Genomic DNA, 27801 nt, shown 5'->3' on the forward strand with positions numbered 1-27801 from the left:
ACTTCCAGAGGGAGAGATGCTCATCATGAGCCAGAGAGAGAGAGAGAGAGAGAGACCACTCCGTGTTCAGTGTGTCGGTCGCATACAACGGATTCACACAGGCGCACATTGATTGAACTTTCTGCTACGTCAAACCGTGGTAAGTGTCAATGTGTTTTATTTAACTGAAATAGCGGTCGTGAAATATTGTCTTTTTGACGGTCTTTTACAATAGAGGAGCACTTTAATGTGTTAAATTGTTCGGTAAACTGCGCTTCCTCCAGTTTGTTAAAAAAATAGCTGATAACTTCAACAAAGTTGCTTTCATTTGATACTTTAGAGCTACACTATCTCATAAATTGGTCTAATTGATCTTAAGAGGCTAAAACTTGAATGTTTTCTTGAAAATAAAAATGCACTTGCTATGTGTCGAAAAAGCTGCATATTTTCATGTTCCCTGAATAGTCTGTCATGATACAATCAGACCCCTTCATTTAATCCGATTTAAAGTTATCTATTTTATTTGTTATCTTTGGTGGCAATTATGTCTTTGGTGATAGTGTTGTTTGGCACCGGTGGCTCAAGGTGTGGGTTCCTATTTCCTGTTACATGTCAGGGAATTAAATCAAGGCTCCCTTGTAAAATATATATATATATTTTTTTAGATTAAATCGATTATGATGGCCATGTTTGTTGAATGGTAATGGAAAGTTTCATGATATAGTAGACTACTGTAGGTTACTGTTTATATTGGCATTGTATTAGTGGTAAAGCACTCATAGCCAACAGTGTAAACCTTTTTGTATGTCCTATTAGATATGCTTGGCGTGTTCTGTTTTATTTATTGTTTAGACACTGGCGCTTTATTGCTGTGGACCTGGACATACTCTAATGTAGATGTGGGTGTTACCCTAAATCCAAGTCTAGTCTACCCGTTAGTACAGAGCTGAGGCAAGACACCTGTATCTTACCGTTCTCAGACGGCTATGTCCTACGTGCAGAGCATGCCCCAGGAGTTTGTGAATGATCAATTATGTAAAAAATGAAAATACAGGCAAAACATCGCCCTTTATTTTCCACAGCAATAATTAGAATGTATTTAACCCATGAATTCCAGGTGGTTGCCAAATAGCATTTTTTAATGACTAAAATAAATAAATAATTGTGTTAAAGACCAATTAGCCTGTTCAAATTAGTCAAAATTTTTGTAGTGTGTATTCATGAATAAGAAAGTGTAAGCATGACTGATTATTAACACACCTTCTTGAGCACATAGTACTTCATAGCCGACTGTACCAAGACAGGCAATGGGTCTAAATAATTTTCTCTGAATGTTAGAAGCCTGAAATACTGAAATGCTGTTGTAAGAAGCTTGTAATACTGTTGGTTGATGATTATCTTATAAATGACCTGTTGCGTGGATGTTGTAAATATACCCAACATTCAACATTCTGAGTGTCTCCAGTACTATAGAAAGCCCAGCTTTACGCTAGTTTCCCATTACCCACCCAGGTCACTGTGACCTTTGGAACAAACTGTTTTCCACTGATTACTCCAGTAGAAAAGGATTGGTTATCCTACTGTCTTAAACCTAGATTAAAACAATTATGTGACCCTTCACTACGGGGAATTAGGATTCATTTCTATGTCCACTATGTGAGGTGTTCCAATTGAGTCTCATTTGGAAAATTCACACATCTCTTTAATTGTGCCCTCATGTGGTCACAGAGGAACATGCACACAGGAACGGATGTTCCCATATGGGTTTATTGATCACACAGTACACACCTATGTGTCTCTTGGAATATAGCCTTTTTCTTAACTACTTTCATCTTACATGTCTAAAAGTGTTATTGAGAGTGAGTGTGAATAGTACATGCCACCCACTGTATTCTCAGAAGACCTATTCTTTATTCACATCATCCGTCAGCAGTTTCATTTTACCACAACGCAATCCGAGTGCACTCACATTTGTCAAACAGTATAATCAAACTTAATTATTTGAGGTCTGTATGCAAATGTAACTAGAGTTTGTAAATAGTGTTGTAGGCTAATTAGCTTGTGTGTCACCTCATTTGACAATGGGCCATTGTCCCATGTGTTTGTCAAGCTAGCTAGAGGTTGGATTGCATTGACAAGCACAGGTCTGTCGTCAGTTACACAGGAACTTACCTATAAAGGTGTTTGTGATATTTTTATAGATCAAACTCCTGAAATTTGGGATGACGCCATGAATACTGGTCTTCTGAGAGAACAATGTACTATACCCAAGCCATTGAATAGCATAGGCAGAGCTATAATGAGTTGCTGAATTGTTATATTCAAATGAACAATTACTTTTGACAACAAATCGGCTCTTCTGCCTGGAATAGAAGTATTAAATTGTCTTTCGAAGACAACTTATGCCCCTTTTCAAACATTTTCATGCAGTGTTTGACAGCCATGGCAATTATAGCTTACTTGAGAGGGAGCCTTATCAGCAGTCAGCATGTCTATAACAAGGCCTAATGTTGTCATTAAATCTCTTTTTGTTTTTTAACACTACTGTACCTGGAATAACAAGGACAAAAAGAGTCTAAAATAACAACTTACATTCCCATGATAATCTATCAATGGACTGAAAACACTACATTTAACACACACAAAAATACAATAAATAGTCTTCAAAGTTCCGTGAAGGCATGGGAATGAATGTATTATTTTCAGATAGGTTGGTGTACTACCAACTATGAAAACAAGCCCATCGATTTGTTATTGATTGAGAGTTGCAACCTCTAGTACAAGTGTTCTTTGCCACAGGCCTTATTTTGTATCATTGAAGGATTGGCTGTAAATGTGAGTTTGGTGTTTGAAATAGAGAGGAGCTCTTTCCCTGTTAAAGCTAATAGATTGTTTATTTCTTCCCAGTGCAGAATCCCCACCCTGAGGCTAACACGCACGCTGGTGTCATACCCACACACAATCTCTTCTTTCCATTAGAAATGTTAGCTTTATTTGTTTGGTTAGTTCTCAGGCTTTGTCAAGCTTAATTGAAGGTGAAAATACTTCACAGAAAGAGATTTGAAAAGAGGGCATTGATGTAGGAAAGCTAGTTTGAAACATAATTGCTAATGGACCCAGTCGCTCTATTAGAACGGCAGCTTAGTTTTCAGAAACACTTTGTATCTGCCATTTCAATTATTGAATTTAAGAATTGTGGGAAAGAAGGAGAATTTGTTGGTAAAAATGAAAAGCAATGTTTAAATGTTTATTTTGTGCTATAGTTTAACCCTTGTATCCATCATCTGCAATGTGTTAACTGAGGCAATAGAGGTATTTGCTCTCCTATTGACCATTTGCAAGACGTTTAGCTGTGTATACAGTTAGGCCTAACATCAAGTAGTTTATTGACCAAACCTGTGGCATAACTTAAGATGGCCAGTGCTTCTTTCACATACATCTTAACCATGATGACACATGTTGACCTCTGGGGGTCATCCAGTGCTTGACCCAGCCCTCTTCCCACTGCACTGCTTTCTCCCAGGGGATTCGTCTTAATGCTGCTCCCCCTTCTGACATGTGTGGGTGTTTACTGTTAACATGGAACAGGGAGTGGAAGGTCAAACATTTTAGACTTGAAATATTGAATATCTCTTCGGCCCAACTCCCAGCCAAATTCTTCTCTTGCATGAGGAAAGTAGGAGTTGGTTGAATATGGACAGTGGTTTTGAATTAGATAATATTCTATAATTATTTTCCTATGGTTATGGCAATGGCTAGCAGTGTCATGATTCCTTTATGGTTCATTAGAGGAGCTGGAACACGGCCATAGAACAAGCCTACTGGGCACAGACGTCAATTCAATGTCTATTCCACGTTGGTTCAATGTCATTTGAAACAGTGAAACGACGTGGAAACAACGTTGATTCAACCAGTGTGTGCGCAGTGGGAGGCCCTCTCACACACACACACACACACACACACACACACACACACACACACACACGCACACACACATAAACAGTAGCTCCACCAGACGCTGGCACATTTGCATTGTAATAGAGAGGCAGCCACATTCCAGTTCCTGGCCACAATGGCGGAGGAAAGCTCTGACTTGAAGACTCCTGCTGGGTCTTTGCACAAGCAGACCATAAAGCTGCCGTTCTCACGCATTCTCCTCCTCCAAGGAGGAACCCAAACAGCCACCCACAACACACACTGGGAGACACTGGGTTACACAGGAAGCCCCATTGACGAAGACACCATAAATGAAAGACACACACAGGTTAAGAAGGTGTCATCTTCTTTAGTATCCAACACTAAAGCAATGAACCACTATACACGCATGGATGATTGAGGAAACAAAACAGCTTTGGGAGGTCTAAACAACACAAACACACACAAATGTATTTATCTGGAAAACTGTTAGCCGACATCTATGTTTGGGGGGAATTTATTTGTCCTCAAAATGCAATCATGTATGAAGAGCTTCTGTAGGTACAATGGTGTGGAACTGACATGTGTCCCGCCATTCAAAGAGAATGATGGAAACAGGACCAATACATACAGAATCCGAGGTGGCACAATGTAATGAGCATTGCCTCCAAATCACATCATGCCTATTTTCTGGTTACGTAATTAAGAGGTCCCATCTGGTATGAGCATGACAGCGACCGACGCTCCTTGACAGTAATTGTGTTGGGGCACATGGCAGTTCCATTCAGGAAAACGCACACACTCAACATCTATTATCTCCTCTTGTTAAGATTAGTGCACACGTTTTGCTGGGGAGATTATAGTGGGAGTGGGGAGGGACTGGGACCCTTGTAAGTGATGGGAGATGGGAGCAGGGATTAGCACCCATGTTGTGTGACCATCTTCTCTACTCTGAGAATGCACTATAATAGTTGTACAAGCTCAAATCAGACTGCTCAATGCAAATAGGGTCAGTTTTTTTTCTGAAGGGCGGACTGCTATATTGAATAAGATATGTCAGGTTATCATTCATCATTTCATTTCACTCATTGTTTTGTTTTCAACGGTACAAAACAAATAAATAACAGACGTTACCTGAGAGGAGGAAATCTTTATCATTTAGATCAGACAAGTCAAAGAGTGTTACAAGCAGAACCAAGAAAAGTGATAGATAATATGGCATCATGAAGTCTATAGTCTAGACAGACTCCCCTCCCTAAACAGACAGATCAATAGGTATTGATGGCCTACTGGTCCCTGGGGAATGACAGTCAGCTGCTTGGTTGCCTATCGCTCCGAGTGGTGGCAACCTGATAGCAGCCCCCCTCCTAACATCCACCACCCAAATGCAATTTACCTTCCAGACATACCTTTTTTATAGGGAAGTTGGATACTGTGGAATAGATATAGAAAAACATGTTTTTCTGGCCTTGGGTGCTTTTAGTGTGCTTCTATTATTTTATATCAGCCTTAGCTGCTGTACCATACCAAATTCATACGCTTTTGTAATACAGTACACATTAAAACCGTTCCAAAAGTTAGTCAACAGCTGATAGTTCCACCTCCATGACTTATTCATTAGCAGTCTGCAGACAGTGTGCATGTTTCTGTGACACAGGAACCCATTAGGTGCCTTTATAAGGCTGCTCTGCCCTGTTGAACCCCCTCTCCCTCCTCACACACAGGCAGCCCAGGGCTGACATTCTCCTTTCTTCACCTCTAATTGCTCCTGTGGGACTCATTAGGCCCACTGTGGCTGTGGCTGAGGCAGTCTCATCAGGCTTGCTGAGGCAGTCTCATCAGGATCGCTGAGGCAGTGGCTGAGGCAGTCTCATCAGGCTCGCTGAGGCAGTGGCTGAGGCAGTGTCATCAGGCTCGCTGTGGCAGTGGCTGAGGCAGTGTCATCAGGCTCGCTGTGGCAGTGGCAGTCTCATCAGGCTCGCTGTGGCAGTGGCTGAGGCAGTGTCATCAGGCTCGCTGTGGCAGTGGCTGAGGCAGTCTCATCAGGCTCGCTGTGGCAGTGGCTGAGGCAGTCTCATCAGACTCGCTGTGGCAGTGGCTGAGGGAGTGGCTGAGGCAGACTCATCAGGCTCGCTGTGGCTGAGGCTAAGGCAGTAGCTGAGGCTGTCTGCAGGGTGGCAGAACAGAAGGGGCTGAGCTGCTGCGCTGGGTTCTCACCCCCACCACATGACACAATCTTAAGCCCAGCTCTTCACTCCTATCACCCCCACAGGTGTTGCTAGTCTATTGGTCCTCGCTCTCCACCCGCCTCCCCGCTGACTCCCCACAGCCTGTCAGACCCCCTCTAACCCCCCTACCCCGACCTACTCTTCAACACCCTACAGCACAGCCCTCCTACACTTTAAATCTCCCTGCCATGAAATGCAAGGCTTTAAAGGCAGCAGGGAGAGAACGAGTGTCGTGCCACCTGAAGGTCATACTAGATGGTCTAGTAGGTTTGTGTTGCAGTGACATGAGATGGCATGTTGTCCAGAATAGAAGATTGATTTTTCCCCTGTGTATTTCTGAGTCTGTATTATGAATGTAATACTAATCTATATGGTAATGTATATTGGATGCATTTAGATAGATATTGTATGTATCAAATCCAGAATACAGACTGAAATAAATATGATGTGTTATTAATATAATGATTATTCAGCTTAATGTTTAATAATATTGAGCAGCCTTTGGATGGTTTTAATGTGTTATTTTATTAACGTACAGAGGTAGGCTCCAGTGAATCTTAACCACTGGCTTGTTCTTTCATCTCACACAAGTTGATATTCAGGCTGTACTGCATGGACCCTTGTCTCTCAGCAGGACCTGTCAATGAATTAGCAGACATGTTGTAGTGGGAATGTATGGGAAGCTATGTGTCTGTGTCCTCTGATATAGTATGTAAAAAAAAACATTCTAGATCCAGGTGACTTCCCCCAGCGAGAGACTGTCAGGGGATTTAACAGGTCACAAAGCTGAGGCAAATGGCTCCCGGCTGGTCTGGGGCCTTGACTAATGTGCTTCACTAGGCTAGTCCCACTACTCTACTTTGCAGTTTTCTAGGCCTCACTTCCACACTGATATACACAGGGATTAATCCCCTCAACTGAACTTATAGTAAGAACCCCCAGCCCACGCTCCCCAGTACCCTAGCACACAATTACAACCCCCTGGGGTCCTTTTAACCAGACTGATTCTGACAGCAAATCAATACACTTTAGTATCTGTTGGTACCTTATTCAATTAGTCTAATTCATAAAGCAGGCATAATGGCCCTAATGGAAGAGAGGTTGAAAGGTTGAATGGCAGCAGTAGAAAAGCAACGACATGATTGCAGGAGTTAATCTGCCCATCTTAATTATGTCTTTTAACTGATTCATGGCCTCTGCATCCATCCCTGTCACCGTCAGTGAAGCAGTGTTGAACCTTAGCTTTCTATGCTGATGAGTAGGCACACATTCAATGCCAGCACCGACACTGTAGATCACACGTCGTAGAGGGGGAAACAGCAATGCACTGAATAGAAAATACATCTGCACTACCCTCCCCTTTCCACTGCAATCACGTTGGCAATTTCCTTGATAAGTAGAAAAGGGGCTGAGGCATGGCTTGACGAGTGCATGACGAGTGAAGCAGCTGATGATTGCTGGTAGCAGGATGCTTCTGTCTGTGTGTGGTTTATATTTCATCTGGTCAGCATGGCATGTTATTAGGTTGTATAACACCAATGCAGATAGTGTTCACAGTAGATACAGAAAAGGACATTACCATAACATATTGGCTCTGTAAGTGTTCTGTTCTCTAAAATAGAGCAGTTCATGTGGATGTGGACTATCGATTAATTGATTAGTGTGCAAACCCCTTTTAGTCTTTTCTGTGTTAAAGGCTTATTGAAATCAAAGGCATTCCATTTTTTTCAATTGAGGTTTTCAATAGCATTATTCGATTGTCTGTTTGTTTTCATGCATTGTTTGTACTATCTATATTCACATCATGATACCCCCTACTTTTCAAAATGGATGGAAATTGGATGGGGAAAAACTCAATGGGAAACCAAATGATCTCCAGAGTGAAAATGTGTCCCTATAATTGTTTCTCATCTTGCCCTCCACAAGGTTTCTACACAGCCATCAAGGAAGAGGACTATGAGGGTGAAGCCCAGCTCCCTTAAAGGACGTAAAAACCAGCGCAGATAGAGGATTGGCGTTCTGTGCAAATACCACAATTCCACCATGAGGACTTGCTTGCTGACCATGATATGGGCGTGCTTGTCCCTTTATGTGAACTCCACCTCTATTAGCAGAAAGACTGTGTTAGAGATGGGAGGAGAGGAGGACAGAGACGGAGCAAAGGGAGGGAAGCTACTGAAACGTTTCAAACGAGGATGGATGTGGAACCAGTTCTTTCTACAGGAAGAGTACACTGGGAGTGATAAGCAGTACATTGGCAAGGTATGTCCATTAGCCTCCTTTTGTTTTATTGTTGCCATGCACTTCAGTGTGTGGGGAAAACTCCACTGTCTGCAACTGTTGAATTCCGGCCTTGACACAAAGATAATATGAATATTGAGAAATCTCCCAGAGCATCAAATGCCAATTAGGCTTGGGCGGTATACCGTATATAACGTATACTGGGGTATTTTGAAATACCGGCGGTAAGATTTTAAAAACCGTACAAAAATTGTCAATTTATTTTACATTTTTGGGGGGTTAGGGGCCCATTAAAGCTTGGCTGCGGGGATGCTGCTACACCACTGCTTAACAGTAACACTTTATTTGGATAGTCCATCTGTAGATGCTCTATAGACTATCAGTAACATTTTAACTAACTATCTACTTACTCCTTACCTTAACTTTAGTTGCTAATCAACAGATAGTTTTTTGATAGTATGACCATCTTTAGAGCATCTAGAGATGGAAAATCCAGACTATCCACATAAAGTTTGACCAAGTTAACTATCTATGCTCAGGGCTCCTGCTATGCATTTGGTTTGCTAACTTGCTAGATAAGTGGCTAGCTTGCAAGATCAAGCTTCTTGATTACAGCAGAGACAATCAATCCCCTCCTGGATCAAGATCCCTGCTGCCTACATTTGTTTTGTGTGTAAAAAAAACAACATATGAAAATAGCACCCCTTGTGTGCACTGCCGGTAATACCATATACCCCGGTATGGTACAGGAACGGTATGAACATCTGGATACCACCCAAACCTAATATCAATGTCTCAGGCCAGATAAACCTGAGACTATATCCCCCCACGAGGATTGGGATATTCTGATGTAAAACAACAGCATGCATTGCCACCTTTACCTCAGATCTCAGAAGACAAAAGATAGAGCCATGAATCAGAAGTAGTATTGTGGAGTAGGTAGATGTGGAGATGCCTGCAGCACTGCAGGGGGCCTGTTTTAGAAGACTAGAGATAGAAGAAATACTGGAGCTACTGAGGCCATGTACCCTGTAGTACCCTGTTGTACCCTGTAACCCTCCAGGCTCTTACAGCGAGACCCAGCTTCACAGAGCATGCAGGGAGATGATCAAGGATGGAGAGAAAAAAGGGCACACGCAGAGTGGGAGAGAGAACGAGAAAGAGAGTGAGATAGGGAGAGAGGAGAGAAAGAGTGGGAGAGAAAGTTATTCTGGAGCCACCACCACCAGTCTTGCATTAGGTTACTCTGTGGAGCCCTGGGGAGTGGAGCAACGCAGTGTGGTGGATTATTTCCATATGCCTTGTAGAAAATGATTCACCTTGTCAGGTCCCTCTTTTTTTTCTCCACCAAGCCTGGCTCTGTGCTGCCATGCATAAAATAAGATGTTATCTGTCACATGTGATGTTGACTGTTCTGTCCTCTCTGATGGAACTGAACAGCCTTGTTGTGTGTTATAGATGTTCAGGCTAAGACCGCGCGTGAGTCACCATAAAAATGTACCTTTATAATAAAACATTCCATGCATCATCACATTTCCAGACTTGTAAGTAAGATAGCTTACTATTACTAATGTGATGAGTAAATTGGATAGTCAAAATGTAGGCTAATAATATAACTCAATCACTGTTCGCAAAAAAGACTGTTGCAGTGCATAGTGGAGTAGGCCTAGGCTACAGTGCACGTGGAAAGTATTCAGACCCCTTGACGTTTTCCATAGTTTGTTACATTACAGCCTAATTCTAAAATGGATTAAATACACATTTTTCCTCATCAATCTACACATAATACCGCATAACGACAAAGAAAAAACAGGTCCACCTGTGATTGGACATGATTTGTAAAGGCACACACCTGTCTATATAAGGTCCCACAGTTGACAGTGCATGTCAGAGCAAAAATCAAGCAATGAGGTTGAAGGAATTGTCCATAGAGCTCCGAGACAGGATTCTTTCGAGGCACAGATCTGGGGAAGGGTACCAAAGATTTCTGCAGCATTGAAGGTCCTCAAGAACACAGTGGCCTCCATCATTCTTAAATGGAAGAAGTTGGGAACCACCAAGACTCTTCCTAGCGCTGGACGCCTGGCCAACCTGAGCAATCGTGGGAGAAGGGCCTTGGTCAGGGAGCTGACCAAGAACCCGATAGTCACTCTGACAGAGCGCCAGAGTTCCAGATGGACAACCATCTCTGCAGCACTCCACCAATCAGGCCTTTATGGTAAAGTGGCCAGACGGAAGCCATTCCTTAGTAAAAGATACATGACAGCCCGCTTGGAGTTGGCCAAAATGCACCTAAAGGACTCTCAGACCATCAGAAACAAGATTCTCTGGTCTGATGAAACCAAGATTTAACTCCTTGGCCTGAATGCCAGCATCACATCTGGAGGAAACCTTGCACCATCCCTATGGTGAAGATTGGTGGTGGCAGGATCATGCAGTGGGGATGTTTTTCAGCGGCAGGGACTGGGAGACTAGTCAGGATCGAGGGAAAGATGAACGGAGCAAAGTACAGAGCGATCCTTAACAAAAACCTGTTTCAGAGCGCTAAGGACCTCAGACTGGGGCGAAGGTTCACCTTCCAACAGGACAACGACCCTAAGAACACAGGCAAGACAACGCAGGAGTGGCTTCAGGACAAGTCTCTGAATGTCCTTGAGTGGCCCAGCCAGAGCCCGGACCTGAAAATAGCTGTGCAGTGACGCTCCCCATCCAACATGACAGAGCTCGAGAGGATCTGCAGAGAAGAATGGGAAAAACTCCCCAAATACAGGTGTGCCAAGTTTGTAGCATCATACCCAAGAAGACTTGAGGCTGTAATCGCTGCCAAAGGTGCTTCAACAAAGTACTGAGTAAAAGGTCTGAATACTTATGTAAATGTGATATTTAAGTTTTGTAGTCTTTATAAATTTGCCAACATTTCTAAAAACCTGTTTTTGCTTTGTCATTATGTGGTATTGAGTGTAGATTGATGAGGGGAAAACACCTATTTAATCCATTTTAGAATAAGGTAACGTAACAAAATGTGGAAAAAGTCAAGGACTCTGAATACTTTCCAAATGCACAGTATATCAGAGATCTTGGTGTCAGTATTGGCTCTCTATCAAAATAAAGGTTAAATCAAATGTATATGACTGAAGACATTAGCAGAATCTTTTTAATTACAGGGTAGCCTGTACTCTGCTGAAACTGACAAACAGATCAATAAAAACGACGTTGTCTGCAACTATCTAATAGGTTTACGGAAAGGGGAGACACAAATAAAATATGATCTAACCTGGAGGAGGAAATTATTGTCCAAGAACAAACTTTCAAATGGCACTGACCCAATAATAAAGACAGTGAATATGCGCAATCACCGGGGATACGGCCGATGCTCCGCGGGTGCCAATAAAATAGTTTACCGTTCGCTCAATTAAGTTGATCATTTTGATAACTAAATGACAGATAAGAGTCATTGTCTTCTCTCTAAAGCAATAGGCATTTGGTTTCCAAACTGTTTTCCTGCAATTATATTTTGAAATTTTGCGGTATGCCTGGCTGGGCTTCTCTCAGCTTTTATTTCTTTCATCACATTCCCAGTGGGTCAGAAGTTTACATACACTCAATTAGTATTTGGTAGCATTGCCTTTAAATTGTTTAACTTGGGTCAAACGTTTTGAGTAGCCTTCCACAAGCTTCCAACAATAAGTTGGGTGAATTTTGGCCCATTCCTCCTGACAGAGCTGGTGTAACTGAGTCAGGTTTGTAGGCCTCCTTGCTCGCACAAGCTTTTTCAGTTCTGCCCACACATTTTCGATAGGATTGAGGTCAGGGCTTTGTGATGGCCACACCAATACCTTGACTTTGTTGTCCTTAAGCCATTTTGCCACAACTTTGGAAGTATGCTTGTGGTCATTGTCCATTTGGAAGACCCGTTTGCGACCAAGCTTTAACTTCCTGACTGATGTCCTGAAATGTTGCTTCAATATATCCACATAATTTTCCATCCTCATGATGCCATCTATTTTGTGAAGTGCACCAGTCCCCCCTGCTGCAAAGGACCCACACAACATGATGCTGCCACCCCCGTGCTTCACAGTTGGGATGGTGTTCTTTGGCTTGCAAGCCTCCCCCTTTTTCCTCCAAACATAACGATGGTCATTATGGCCAAACAGTTCTATTTTTGTTTCATCAGACCAGAGGACATTTCTCCAAAAAGTACGATCTTTGTCCCCATGTTCAGTTGCAAACAGTAGTCTGACTTTTTTTATGCCGGTTTTGGGGCAGTGGCTTCTTCCTTACTGAGCGGCCTTTCAGGTTATGTCTATATAGGACTCGTTTTACTGTGGATATAGATACTTTTGTACCTGTTTCCTCCAGCATCTTCACTAGGTCCGTTGCTGTTGTTCTGGTATTTAATTGCCCTTTTTCGCACCAAAGTACGTTCATCTCTAGGAGACAGAACGTGTCTCCTTCCTGAGCAGTATGACTGCTGCGTGGTCCCATGGTGTACAATTGTTTGGACAGGTGAACGTGATACCTTCAGGCGTTTGTAAATTGCTCCCAAGGATGAACCAGACTTGTGGAGGTCTACATTTTTTTCTGAGGTCTTGGCTGATTTCTTTTGATTTTCCCATGATGTCAAGCAAAGAGGCACTGAGTTTGAAGGTAGGCCTTGAAATACATCCACAGGTACACCTCCAATTGACTCAGATGATGTCAATTAGCCTAGCAGAAGCTTCTAAAGCCATGACGTAATTTTCTGGAATTTTCCAAGCTGTTTAAAGGCACAGTCAACTTAGTGTATGTAAACTTCTGACCCACTGGAATTGTGATATAGTGAATTATAAGTGAAATAATCTGTCTGGAACAATTGTTGGAAAAATGACTTGTGTCATGCACAAAGTAGATGTCCTAACCGACTTGCCAAAACTATAGTTTGTTAACAAGAAATTTGTGGAGTGGTTGAAAAACGAGTTTTATTGACTCCAACCTAAGTGTATGTAAACTTCCGACTTCAACTGTATCTCTGAAGACCATCCAGTTTTGATTTGTAGCTGCCATATATTTTTCCACTGAGCTATGAGGTTTCACAAAAGTTCTGAACCTTTCTATTCTCATAGTTTCTACAGATTGTAAATGAACCGTTGTGTGGTGTTCATGCTTCTGTTATTCACCCAATGTTCACAGGTCTGATGAACCCACAATACTATTGGGTTTTTAAAACAATACAGCCATAACAATTTACGTAAAAATACTTCATATTTAATACTTAAATGTTGACTTATATCAATTACAAACAATATAGACAGTATACATGGTTCATATTTGCCATTTACCTCTGCTAGATCACATTTATCAATAAAAGCGCTATTCGTTTTTTTTGATAAAGTGTGATTTTTGTAAACACAAATAAATTATAATCAAGACATGGGTGGAATAAATCTTGTTTATCTTGAACAAATATACATGAAACAAGGTTTATCACTATTGATGTTTATTGCTTTTTACTGAAGAAAGTGGAAGGACAAATTTTATGGAAATTATCAATTAGCCCCATTGAAAACAAATTAAGGTTGGTCTACACACCACATGAGGGACAGAGTTATACTGTGTGTGTTGCAAATGTATTTCTTGCACTTGATGCATGTGTACTGTGTCTTCCTGTCCTTGGGTCCACACACATCGCAGTGCTTCTTCTTGTTTCTACCGGCTGCAATCTAGAATGATGAAAACACTTAGTTCAGGAATTTTACTAACATCTCCCTCCCTCACTCACTCACTCACTCACTCACTCACTCACTCACTCACTCACTCACTCACTCACTCACTCACTCACTCACTCACTCATGTATATAGTTACAGCAGGCCAATGTAGGAGAGTCAGACACACACATGCAACAGCATCACTCACACTTACTTCTGGTATTGGAGTTGTTGGTTCTGTGGGTCGGACGGATACGGCACCAGCATCCTCCTCCTGAATCCTCCTCACGATGGCTGCAGAAGCTGCGGTTCTTGGGATATGTTGCCTCCTCTGGATTTGAGGTCTTACCTATGCCTTGCCCAGCTCCTCGAGAAAGAGCCGTCTCCTCTTGAGCTTCCCTCCTTTCCAATCTGGGTTCAATGCCATCCAGTTGATAAATGCGTTGTACGTCGAGTTGTCCAAGATGTTGAAGAATATCACAAGTGGCCAGCGTAGGGTTCTTCTTTTGCAGCTGTAGCCAGTCACCAGCTTGTCTAAATTATCCAGCCCTCTTTTTGTGGCATTGTAATCCATTATGATTTCTGTTTTATGATGTTTCTGACCACAAATTCTCCCATCCCTATGCAGCATGAGTACCACATTTTTGCCTTTCTTTGGCACGTATGACACAAATTCCATAATGATTTTCTGGATGGTGTCTAGGATGAACAGTTCAAAAGAAGACTTTATATCCTGCACATGAGTAACCGCCATCAGCGTCGGCCCTGGTTGCATCCTTATCACATTGGCAGCCATGCGGGGTGGCTCATTCCTTGGGCAACAAGACCATTCAATTTCACCATTTTGTTGACATCCATATTTCTCTTCCTGCAGGCTGCTGATTAGCTGGTAGCTGACGGGCTGGTCCTGGGGCTGGCTGCTGATGGCTGGTCCTGGGGCTGGCTGAGGGTCAATCTCATCCTCTTCTTCCAACTCACTGTCAGACTCCAAATTGACAGAGACATGATCCTCATATTTGGAAAATTCTTCATCTTCCAAAGTGGGAGATGCTCCTTCCACACTAGTTTTTCTCTCTGCAAAATAATTTCTAATGCCCTCTGAGCAGATATTATTTTTGCCATACTGATTGATTGTGGTAAAGAGCCACACAAGAAAAGCTATTTATTTGTTGTGTCCCTCCCCCAATTTGCACCTGGCCTTGGTAGAGTGTGGGAAAATACTGAATTCTTTACAATGTATCAACATAATGTATTGTAATAACATTGTGCAGGTCCCGCAAGACATTGTGTAGTTTCACACACTACAAAGGGTAAAGAGTGCGAGAAAAGCGGGAGACAGGCAGATAGGCATGGAGACAGACAGGTTATTGGTGCTGTGTTGAAACAGCAGGTCCAGGGTGGAGGAAGGCACAAAGCAAACCTTTTTGTTGAATTTTTACTTGTTTTCACCTACACACACACACTTTTCCACACTTTTATTAACCTCGGGTCCAGTGGACCCGAAAACCACTTATGTAATATAAATGTGTAGGGGGGTGCACAGTGTACACTCAATGAAAGTATGTTATTTTACATGTTCTTCACAGAAAATGAGCCAAGGCCAATGAGTCTCAGGTTTAAAATATAATTCATTGTATCATTTTTATTTTCGTAAACACTGAAAATGGGTCCCACAGACCCGATCACTACACAATGGTTAAAGATAAACACATTTGATAAGAGTATTATTACATTGATCAATTTACTATGACTTTTCAAATCTCCCAACAGAGTTAACTCCAAGTAAATGTTGCATTTTTTCAGCCATTCCTGATCCTGTGACCAAAAACAATCTACATATGGGCAGTACCAAAACAAGTGATCTAATGATTCTGTCTCTTCGCAGAAAAATCTGCAGAGCTGGGATGATTGTTTCCCCCATATATTTAACATTCTATTGGTTGCAATAATTTTGTATTATAATTTTAATTGAAAAACTTGTTTTGAGTCTGGCGTCATTTTATGTATCAGTTCATAAACCATGTGCTATGGAATCGGTACATCGAAAATCTCCTCCCAACTATTTTGCAACCTGTATGGTGCAGCTGTAAAAAAAAATGTTGGTCCTTAAATGAAATTTTTCTATTTATCACAATTTTTTTTAGCCAATTTTGGTCTTACATTTTGGCATTTAATTCAATTTACTTCAGCAGAAGCTTAGCTTCCCTTAGCCTTATGGAACACTGCCTATGTGCTTAGGTGTACCACCAACATAATTATAGCACTGTTGAAATGCGTATACGTGTGATGCAGTAAAGATGGGACACACACTGAGCATGGTAGAGAATAAAGCCCCATTCTATGCCCATTGCTCAAATTTGCATAATGTCTACTCAGAGGCATGGGAATAAGAGATGAGATGAGAGAAACATATCTGCTCAGAGGGGAATTGCAGGTATTATGTGTTACATGTTGGATTTAGGTGATTTTCTAAGACATCTGTGGGAGGCGTCAATCATTCATCCTTTGTCATATCTAGGCTTCATACCATCTTGGCTTTCTTCGTTTTTCAAAGACTCTCTCCTTTCTTTCCCTCGATCATTGTCAACTCCTGTTTCATTCAAGTGTGCATGTTCTGAGACTGCCTTGTACTTTGACAATTACCTGGCTTGCTGTGTGTTTTCAATGACAGTGATAAGAGGGCATTGAGAGTGCACTGGGATGTTCACTAATTAATTCAGTGAATCTCTGTTTGGATTGGTGTACTACTGTATAATCTCTAGCAGTTTAGATAGACAAAGGGACCTGGAGAGGTAGATAATATATTGTTTGACAGATAAATGGGTAGGTATTAAATGTGTGTACTAAATAACATATAACCTTTATAAGCCAGGTATGGTGGTATAGAGAAACCGGAGCGTTACTTTTTAGATTTTTAGTCCTAATACAAATCAAGACGTTGTCAGCAAAGCAAGACCGTATTAAGGAAAGACAGAATGAGTCACTCACCATCAGCACCCGTCACCTACCCTACCTGTCACTCACACTCCTCCTCACAACCCATCAACTGTCACACCATCTAATGCAAACTGTAAATCTGTTGGTGTTTTACTAGCTGAGTTGGGGTCAATTCCATGTTCATTCCTGTCTGTTAAATTAGATAGGGAGTTTCCCCATTGGCGTGCTAGTCCAATCCCTAAATGGACTTGAATATTTATATGGAATAAACCCTAGGTCTGTTGAACGCAATCCTGCATCAACAGGAAATGTTCATTATTATGGGGTGTCAGGTAGCCTAGTGGTTAGAGTGTTGGACTTGTGACTGAAAGGTCACAAGATCGAATCCCTGAGCTGACAAGGTAAAAAAAATAGGTCGTTTTGAACAAGCAAGATAACCCACTGTTCCTAGGCCGTCGTTGAAAATAAGAATTTGTTCTTTACTGACTTGCGTAGTTAAATAAAGGTAAAAAAAAATGTTTTATGTAGATTGTAATTAATAGTATAGAACATGAAGGCCCGCACACTGTTAAAGCTCCCAATTCACTGATTTATTGACAACGTTTCGATCCGAAACAGATCTTCGTTCGTTGATTATAATTCATTTAACATTTTTGTAGGGGTTGATAGATTTTCCGCTAGGGCAAATCAAGTCTTACATTTTAAAGTTGAAATTAGACTTCAGAAGACTTTTTAAACCTTGAATACACTACAAGTTTGCATTTCCTGCCATGCAGGAAAATTCTCAGCAACAAAAGAGTGATGAAATTAAGATCCTACATCTGTAGTATACATCTGGTATTTGCCTTGCTGATTTTAGGCCCCATTTCTCCAAGGAGACAAATATGTTGACTATGCTTTTGATTTTCTATGGCAGCTTCAATCTGACATTGACAAGGGGGATGGAACCCTGAAGTACATTCTAACCGGGGACGGGGCTGGAGACATATTTACTATTGATGAAAACAATGGTGACCTCCATGCCAATAAGAGACTGGACAGAGAGGAGAAGGCCTTCTATACCCTCCGAGCCACCGTAGTCAACAAGAACACAGGCCTGAAACTGGAGCCTGAGACAGAGTTCATCGTTAAACTTCACGATATCAATGACAATGAGCCTAAATTCGCAAAGGAACTTTACACTGCCAGTGCACCTGAGAGGTCTAATATAGGTATGTGCTCTTTTCACAATTTGACTTTTGACATGACAAGGTCATGACCTTTCCATTTATGTTTTAACCTTTGATGATTAAAGATAAGTAACATTTCAAGGTCAATGGTGCCTTAAAGTGTCAAATATTTTGTTTGCTTTTCTTTGAACCATGAATGGTTTTGACAGTTATTGTGAGTTCATATTCATCCTCAGCTATTATCTTCCGTTCTCAGGTACTTCAGTCACCCAGGTAACAGCCACGGATGCAGATGACAGCATGTACGGGAACAGCGCTAAACTACGATACAGTATCAGCCAGGGGCACCCATACTTCTCTGTGGACCCAAACACAGGTCTGTCTGTCCGTCTGTTTGTTTGTTTGAACCACCAGCAATGCTCTTTTATTCCTCAAAGCAATTATTACTACAATGAAGAGAGAGAGAGACGGTAATGTAATGTTCAGAGTCAGACTGACAGAGCCATTGCTATTCTCTCAGCCCCCTGTGCATTTTCCAAAGTACACTGAAACATTTAATCATTTCTAATGTGCACTCTGGAACATCCTGTCACTCGTTCTGTGTTTAAACAAATGGAAACAATAAAAGCCTCCAACTGGCAGATTATTGTGTGGCTTAACAACGATATGGTTTATCCCTGATGTGACATGGAAGATGATGTCCCCATCACACCAGAGGACATGAAATCCTAAGAGCTTTGGAAAAAAATAGATGTTTCTGAGGGTTTATCTGAAAACAGTCATATTGCAGATGACAGAACCCATTCACAGAAACAAAACGAGCCAGGCCAGATGGTCTTGTGTGCTATCTAATGGAAGGTCGGGGTGGTTGCCATTTTTTACTGTTCCATAAAAATAATTAGGTTACATACCAGTATTAAATGTTTCTCATTAAATCTAAGCACAAGGTCTTAGCCATGTGAAACGGTTGTGGTGACCATTTCTTTGCAAGAGGTGCTTCTTTTCTAACAGATATTAGTTACATTATTCCCATTGGTAGTTGTAACTACAGTAGTTGCTGATGCAGTATTTAAATAAAGTACATGTACATAAATTAGGTCACTCTAGCTATACCCACATCACTTAAATCTGTTTGGCATGGTGGCACCTTGAGCAATCCCTACAGGACCAGAGAAGGATAAATGTTCTTAGCTAACTCATTAACAATACATCTCATTATATTATATGACACGTGAATATTGTATTCTTCTGGTTTGTCCTCAGGGATCATCAGGACAGCCCTGGGGCCTGGAGAGATGGACCGGGAGAAGCGGGAGCACTACCAGGTGGTGATTGAGGCCAAGGATATGGCGGGCCAGAGGGGAGGCTTAACTGGAACCACCACAGTCAATATCACCCTGACCGACGTCAACGACAACCCCCCACGCTTCTCTCAGAGTGAGTAGAAGACTAAGAGTGAGGCACAATGACTGGAATTATACTGGTGGTTGAAGTATTCATAGTAGTCCTAGTATAAGTGGTAGTGTCAGTGTACTGTGTGTGGAAGTGTGTCCGTCTTATATAGGGTTAGCTGTGATTAAATTGCAATGCCGGGTCCCACGAAGTGAATCATCTTGATAATCCTGATTAGATGAGCAGCGTAATACTGAGTGTCTCTCTCTCTCATGCTCTCACACACGCGCACACACACACAAATGAGAAACATCCCGGAATCTGTTTGACTTTGACAGATTGCTTTCTTCATTACTATTCTGTTAAAGTCCAGTGGTTGGATGGTGGAAACTAAAGGGGAAGAAACTTCTGACACACACACAGTGTGAGATATGCCTTCTCACATCTCTCTCTCCACCTTGTCAGTTGATGACACCTTACAGCAGGAGGCTTACACCCCCAGTCAGCACCATGCTAGGGGAAACAGAAACTGTCTAATTGGTCACCATGAGCACAAGGTTAATTCACCACTAACACTGCTGCAGGGCAGTGATACAGGCTCACAGGCTCACTAACAATCTGAATTGTTAAATGTGTTAGCATCAGAAACATGGTAGTGTTGAGGAGAAGCTGGCACCAAAAAAACACTCACTCACCATGCCAGAGGACGACAAACAACCTCTTCTATTTGTGACAAGATTATGCAATTCTGTTCATGGTTCCAGGCTGTCTTGGCTCCGTTTCGTTAAGACACTTTCCTTATACTCTCCAACATAATTAGTGACACAAATGGTGAAATGGGAGTGAATGCTACAAATGCAAATAGTCTAATATGAAGTATCTCAAAGTTTAATTTGTTAGAACATCCGTTGATTTACATACAGTATGTGTGTCTGTTTGGGATTTCAGGTATATATCAGTTCAGCGTTCCAGAGTCTATAAAAACTGGAATCCCAGTTGGGAGAATCAACGCAGTAGATAAAGACCTTGGGAAGAATGCGGAGATGTACTACAGTGTTGTCAGTGGGGATGGCTTGGACATGTTCGATGTCATCACGGACAAAGACTCACAGGAAGGCATCATTACTGTTCTAAAGGTAATATCTGTTATCCCTGTGAATGACAAAGATAGTCAGCCAAACTATAGGGCATATATACCCTATTATCAGCCCTGGATAGGCCTGAGGTCATTAGACCATCAGAAACGTTTTTATCAAAATACATTTGTACTGCATCATTACAAAACATGAGTCATCTTTTATGTTCTACTGTGTCCCTGTCCCTGCAGCCATTGGACTATGAAAAGACCCGATCCTACACACTGGAGATCCAGGTACAGAACACTCAGACCTTGGACACTCGCTTCCTGGGGTACCTACCCACCAAGGACATGGCCACAGTTAGGATCGGTATAGAAGATGTGGATGAGCCTCCTCTGTTTGAGAAAGCCAGCTACGTGATGGAGGTGAAGGAGGATGCAGCCATGGGTACTGCAGTAGGGTCTGTCAGGGCTATGGACCCGGATGGATACAACAGTCCAGTCAGGTTAGTTAGAGCACTGCTTTTCTTTTCCCCTCCAGCCCACCCATTCAGTTCTCCTGTACGTACCACCCACACCAAGGTCATGGGGAGATTGGTTATAATCATTTGTATCAGGGGTCATTTGATGAGTGTTAAAGGTTGTGTTACAGTATTTTTTTTAAATGTAGAAGGATTAGAGTTGAATCGCCATCTCATTAAATTTGGAGTGGAGAATACGTTGTGTCCATAGAAAGACTAATGAGTGAAGGACAAGCTGTGTGTTTTGTTTATCTCCACACACACACTTTTTTAGTGAGTTCTTATCAATGTCCAAAGTCCCTTAATTACCACTCCTCATGGAAATACACTGAAAGGGCATTCCAGGATACATTTAATTAGATCATTGCGTAATCCGCTGGATGATCAAACTGATGGGGCTGGTCTGTTCTGTGCCTCTGTTCAGGGCTGTTTTCCTTCCAGGCCAGTCAGGGTAAAGAAGAAAGGGAGGAAAATAGAGTGATTTAAGTCCCATTGGCTGTTTAGAGCAGATCCCCAGGGTGTGCAGTATTCAGAATAATTTTGTGGATACACCGAGAGGGCAGGAAAGACTAATTCCGTGCAAAGGGTTGTCAAGTGCAGCAGTAGAGGTTGTAGGGGTGTCATACTTGTGTGTGTAGGTGGCAGGGAAGTCAGGTGCAGGAGAAATCAACTTGGTTAAACTGGAGTAGTTTTATTAACAAAAACTAACGTACAAAAATAACATGGGTAAAAATAACCCATCGCACACCAATACAACATACACGAGTACATAACATACAAACAATCACTGACAAGGACATGAGGGGAAACAGAGGGTTAAATACACAACATGTAATCAATGGGATTGGAACCAGGTGTGTAGGAAGACAAGACAAAACCAATGGAAAATGAAAAACTGATCAATGATGACTAGAAGACCGGTGATGTCGACCGCCGAGCACCACCCGAACAAGGAGGGGCATCGACTTCGGCAGAAGTCGTGACAAGGGGAATGGAAGAAAATACTCCATGCTTTTATTTGTTCTTATATCAATATTTGTATGCCTATTTTACAGGTACTCCATTGATCGTCGTACTGATCTAGACAGGCTTTTCAACGTGCATTCTGGGAATGGGTCCATATTTATCATAAGACCTCTTGACCGAGAAGAAGCTGCCTGGCACAACATTTCTGTTATCGCAACAGAGTTCAGTAAGTCTTAGCTTTATCATGCACATGAATTCACAATACAAACAATTCTACCAAGGCTATGGAGTTCAATGATTATATTCTGTCCTTTGTTGAAACATAAAAAAACTAAAATCATGCATAATTATTTATTACAATTATTATACATTGTTGTGATGTGTATGTTTTCTACACACAGACAAACCTCTGCAGACTAGTTGGGTGCCTGTTTATGTCCGTCTTCTAGATGTCAACGACAACGCACCCAAGTTCGCCTCTTTCTACGAGACATTTGTTTGTGAAAAGACTAAGGCTGGGCAGGTACAGAACACGGATCCTCCACTTACATCCCATGATAGAATAACATGATTTGAATATTCTCGCTGCTGTAATTACGTCCATATCCTAGTGACATCTAGAGGTGCTACAATAGGTACAGTATATGCCCAGGAATACCCATGTATGTAAATGGTGATAAAGCATTGTGATGAGTACTGCAGTCCTCTGGGGTAGCGATTGGTCTCCAGGGTCTACTTTGTGAGGCGGCTGATGAGATAATCTATCATGGCAGCACAAGGCAGGTGACAGTAGCTGTCACACATCAAGGGCATGTTTAAATAGGTGCCCAGCACACGCCTTCTCCTCTACTCCCTCGCCTTTCATCCTTCTGTCATTATTCATAATCATAAATTCACTGAGGTGTTTGTGTTTGCTGTGCTCCTGTTTACCAAGCAAGATCCCTTGAGAGGACTCAATAAAATCATCCACAATATATCTTCCACAATGGTTATTTACGCCAGCGATTAAATAAACATATCAATCTGTTTGGTCTATATAGATGGTCTATATCCTAGAAGTTTAGCCTCCAATTTTTCCTCTGATGTCACAAACCAGGGGAACCAAACTGTTTTTGCTATCTGAGAGCACACAGATTGTTTGTTTTTTATCAATCTGTTTGTTTATCCCGTAAACAGAAGATCCAGACGGTGAGTGCTGTGGATGCAGATGACCCGGTGGGTGGACACAAGTTCTTTTTCAGTCTGGCTATGGAGGGGGCTTACAGAGGCAACTTCACAGTCAAAGACAATGGCGGTGAGTACTGTACTGTAGGATATTTTGGGGTCTCTATCACACCAGTCATCACCTGATATTATAGTGAAGAAGACCAAGAAGGAGAGTGATGAAGTGCTGCATCAGATGACCTGGCCTCCACAATTACCCGACCTCAACCCAATTAAGATGGTTTGGGATTAGTTGGACTGCAGAGTGAAGGAAAAGCAGCCAACAAGTGCTCAACATATGTGGGAACTCTTTCAAGACATTTTAGAGAAGCATTCCAGGTGAAGCTGGTTGAGAGAATGCCAAGAGTGTGCAAAGCTGTCATCAAGGCAAAGGGTGGCTACTTTGAAGAATATCAAATATAAAATATATTTTGATTTGTTTAACACTTTTTGAGTTATACATTCCATATGTGTTATTTCATAGTTTTGCTGTCTTCACTATTATTCTACAATGTAGAAAATAGTCAAAATAAAGAAAAACCCTTGAATGAGTAGGTGTGTCCAAACCTTTGACTGGTACTGTATGTTGTTTCCCTCCCTAGATAACACAGCTGGCGTCCTAACCCGGCGCTCCAGCTACAGCCAACTGCACAAGAGCATCTACCTGGTTCCTGTGGTGATCACGGACGGGGACTTCCCCATGCAGAGCAGCACGGGGACGCTGACGGTGCGCGTGTGCACCTGCGACCGCGAGGGCAACATGGAGCTGTGCAACGCCGAGGCACAGACCAGCTCAGCTGGACTCAGCACCGGGGCCCTGGTGGCTATCCTGCTGTGTGTCATCATCCTCCTCAGTGAGCATAGCTGTCTGTCTGTCTGTGTGTCTGTCGGTCCGTCATCTCCATCTCTAATTTAGTCATTCATATTAATGTATGCAAACTGTTTGGAAAATATGTCTTTAATAAGAAATTTCACAGGTTATAGTGTAATTCAATTTGCCCCTTCTGTATATCTCACACACACACACACACACACACACACACACACACACACACACACACACACACACACACACACACACACACACACACACACACACACACACACACACACATACACACACACAGGCGCTTCTAAGAAAAGCCCTACATTTCCCAGTAGATAGCCTATTTCACTCTTGGCTGTCTACAGTAAAAGTGTTATATATAGAGGATCAAAACAAGTCTGAGGGGATTGAGATTGTGGACAGGATAGTAATTCAACAGGACTGGCAGTAAAATTAACCTTTTATACACCAGGAGTTACTTTAATAAAACATGGAATGCAATTACCCCAATATATTACTTCAGCACCATTAACTACATATACAGTGTAATGGAAATGCATTTATTTAAAGGTGCAATATACAGAAATCTCTCCAACATTTCATAGTTTCTAAAATACTAATAGTTAGCCTCATTTCAGTTTATGTGACAAAATAAGCATTGTACCATCTAAACCACTCTGAAATATATTTACAATAAACAAAAATATTGTATTTTCAGCTGTTTGAAGCTGGTCTACAAAAACAAAATTAAAAGATGCAACAACGAAACTTGAGAACGGGAAGCATAGAAATAGCATACATAGATCAGATCTATTACTTATTAGACTTGCATTCAATGAGAATGACATATCTATTACTTACATTTCTATATTTGGTCGGGTCGCCTAAAAAGTTACATATGGCAGCTTTAAAATGTGGCACTATTCTTGGTTATTTATAAGTTAGTAGTTGCAATCTCATTGCGATGTTGGAATTAAAACATTTTTCAGCATCTCTACTGCAGTCGTTTCTAAATTGTTACTGGGCTGTGGATGCATGAAGCAGGCCGTGTTCTAATGCAGTGTTCACTGCAGCATGAGCAGCAAGATAATATGAAATCACCCAGCCCTGAACAGCAAACCTCTCTCTAACGCTGACTCTCCATCTCTCCCTCTTTCTCTATGTGTCCATCTCTGTCTCTGTCCCTGTCTGACTCTTTCTCCCTGTTTATCTCTCAGTGATCATAGTGCTGTTTGCTGCTCTGAAGAGGCAGAAGAAGAAGGAGCCTCTGATCATCTCTAAAGAGGACGTGCGAGACAACGTGGTCAGCTACAATGACGAGGGGGGCGGAGAGGAGGACACCCAGGCTTTCGACATCGGGGCTCTGCGTAACCCCGAGGCCATCGAGGAGAGCAAGCAGAGGCGGGACATTATCCCTTCGGGCACTCTGTACCCCCCTATCAGACGGACAGCCATCCCGTCGCGGGACAATGCAGACGTCCGGGACTTCATAAACCAGCGGGTGCAGGATAACGATAGTAACCCCACTGCCCCCCCTTATGACTCTCTGGCCACATATGCCTATGAGGGAACCGGCTCAGTGGCTGAGTCTCTGAGCTCCTTGGGGTCAGCATCCTCTGAAGGGGACCAGGACTACAACTATCTCAGTGACTGGGGGCCCCGCTTTAGGAAACTGGCTGACATGTACGGGGCTGAGGACAGCGACCGTGAATCCTAACACACCACCTGAACTGTTTCTGGGTGGGAGCTAGGAGGATGACCTATGAACTATGACTGACTGTAATCTGTCTTCTCAGAAAAGAGGATAAATGTTGCAGCCCAAGTTTTTTACAAAGTGCCCTTTTATTCCTTCCAACTCAGTAGGCCATAGTCCTTTCTGATGGCCAGACCAGACAGAGACTGGGCAGCTGTGTGGATTTTTTTTACTGCAAGGCCGACCTTTTGAAGAGAGGATGAACTTCAGTCCCTCAGTTGAAGTTAAGAGCCGGAGTTCAGTGTCAAAAAAAACTATAAAAAGATACATTTATTTTTCATTTCTGTTTACGTCTGTCTCTCTATGCTGCATTGGAAGGAAATACAACACTGATTACACATTTCTCTGAATACTTCTGTGTATTCTTAAGTGATATCTCCTTTAGTTCCTCTGTACTGTTACTGAAGTGCAGTATGTTGTACTTTGTATAATTGTGTGTTTTAGTGAAATGGAACTTTGCTTTTCCAGGAACAAGGAACTGGAATTGAACATATCTTAAGATTTTCTTCATACCTTTTTTTGAAAAGTCCAAATTCTTAAAAAGGAAGGAAAGCCCAGCACCAAAATAAAACATTGCTTCATGAATGTTTACGGAACTGAAGAATGGACAGCCACTCTGTACATATGCTCTATTCCTCTATCAAGCCTTCTGTTACACAGACAGTTCACTATCTAAGAGCAACTCTCTGAAGACGTGATTTGACACAAGAACTGTATGTATCTATCTCTGTACATGATGATAACTGAGGAAATGGAGGGAAATGAGGAACGATGCACCAAGATTTACAGTGAATTTCAGCAACATCTGACAACATTAGCATAATCCATCATCAGTCAATCATCATCAATCAATCATTGTCATATTAGACGCGATTGTTCCAACAATATACACACACATGTGGCTTACTTACATCAAGTTAGCACAAAAAAGCCTTCAAGGTGAATGAACATGTCATTCATATTATCTTACATAATAGTACTTACCAAGGAAAACAATCGTTCTTAAACACAATATCCAAGTCATGCATTTGATTAGCTAAAACAACATGTAGATTCAGCATTGGATTGGAAGTGCTGTCACAAAGTACAGGGAGTTTTATCTGTAGGTGGGGAGAGATTACTTCATGTTATTATTAAATATGGATCTTAAAAAGCCATTGAAAAGGTAATTTTGAAGCAACTGCAGAGAAGGATGTTGCAGTGAAGAACAGATAGTCTACCTTTCTGTGTTCATACCTACAGAGAGAAAGCATTTACATTAAGAATTAACTAACACCTTTGAAATGAACCAAAACTATAAAAAGCATCTGAAGTAAATATTTCATTTAGCCATAATGTGTTGGCTAATTGTTCTGTTCTCTCTGTGCCAATATTGGATGGTAATACTTTTCACTCTGAACTCATCACACTAAATAGCTAAGCGAACATAAGCAGTCACTCCAAAACAACTTAAACATTAAAGAAGCAAAGACGGGATCCAAAGGATCAATTACAGCTGATCTGTGCTTCAACATAAAAAATTTGGCAGATAATGATGTGTTTTGTTTGGGGTACATCATTCTGATTTCACATCAGGACTTTTCTCAGTAAAATTGTTTGACTAAATAATGGTAAATACTGTGGTTGAAAGAGTGCTTTGTTGCAGTGATTTGGGAGCGTAGCGGATGTTCATGATGTATTACTTTGCTTTTTATATTGTGATTTAAAAAATATATATATATATATTTATAGGACACATGCTGAATTAATGTTCTTGAAACACAAGCGTCCAGCCAATATCACTGTTTTTGATGTCTTTTGGAGGTGTACAATTGTATGTTGATACTACGGCTACAGTACATGTTATATTATGATGTATTAACAATTGTCCAATTTTATCATAATAAACTTTTACAGTAAACTACAAAA

At 41.6% G+C, this 27801-nt stretch overlaps 1 protein-coding gene across 1 annotated transcript; it reads left to right on the forward strand.

Moving 5' to 3' along the window:
- On the forward strand, positions 1-27801 carry LOC115169739 (cadherin-6). Its single transcript, XM_029725654.1, has 12 exons — positions 1-139; positions 8049-8384; positions 17902-18196; positions 18411-18530; positions 19418-19591; positions 20495-20682; positions 20874-21130; positions 22201-22337; positions 22513-22634; positions 23288-23405; positions 23917-24168; positions 25358-27801. The coding sequence occupies exons 2-12, from the start codon at positions 8166-8168 to the stop codon at positions 25855-25857; spliced, it is 2382 nt and encodes a 793-aa protein (XP_029581514.1). The 5' UTR covers positions 1-139; positions 8049-8165; the 3' UTR covers positions 25858-27801.

The sequence above is a fragment of the Salmo trutta genome, chromosome 31 (genome assembly GCF_901001165.1).
Source record: "Salmo trutta chromosome 31, fSalTru1.1, whole genome shotgun sequence".
NCBI classification, from domain to species: Eukaryota; Metazoa; Chordata; class Actinopteri; order Salmoniformes; family Salmonidae; genus Salmo; species Salmo trutta.

Coding starts and splice junctions, on each gene's coding strand:
- LOC115169739 (XM_029725654.1), top strand. CDS start 8,166: ATGAGGACTTGCTTGCTGACCATGATATGGGCGTGCTTGTCCCTTTAT. Junction 18,197..18,410: donor ACCTGAGAGGTCTAATATAG/GTATGTGCTCTT, acceptor TTCCGTTCTCAG/GTACTTCAGTCACCCAGGTA. Junction 23,406..23,916: donor CACAGTCAAAGACAATGGCG/GTGAGTACTGTA, acceptor TTCCCTCCCTAG/ATAACACAGCTGGCGTCCTA.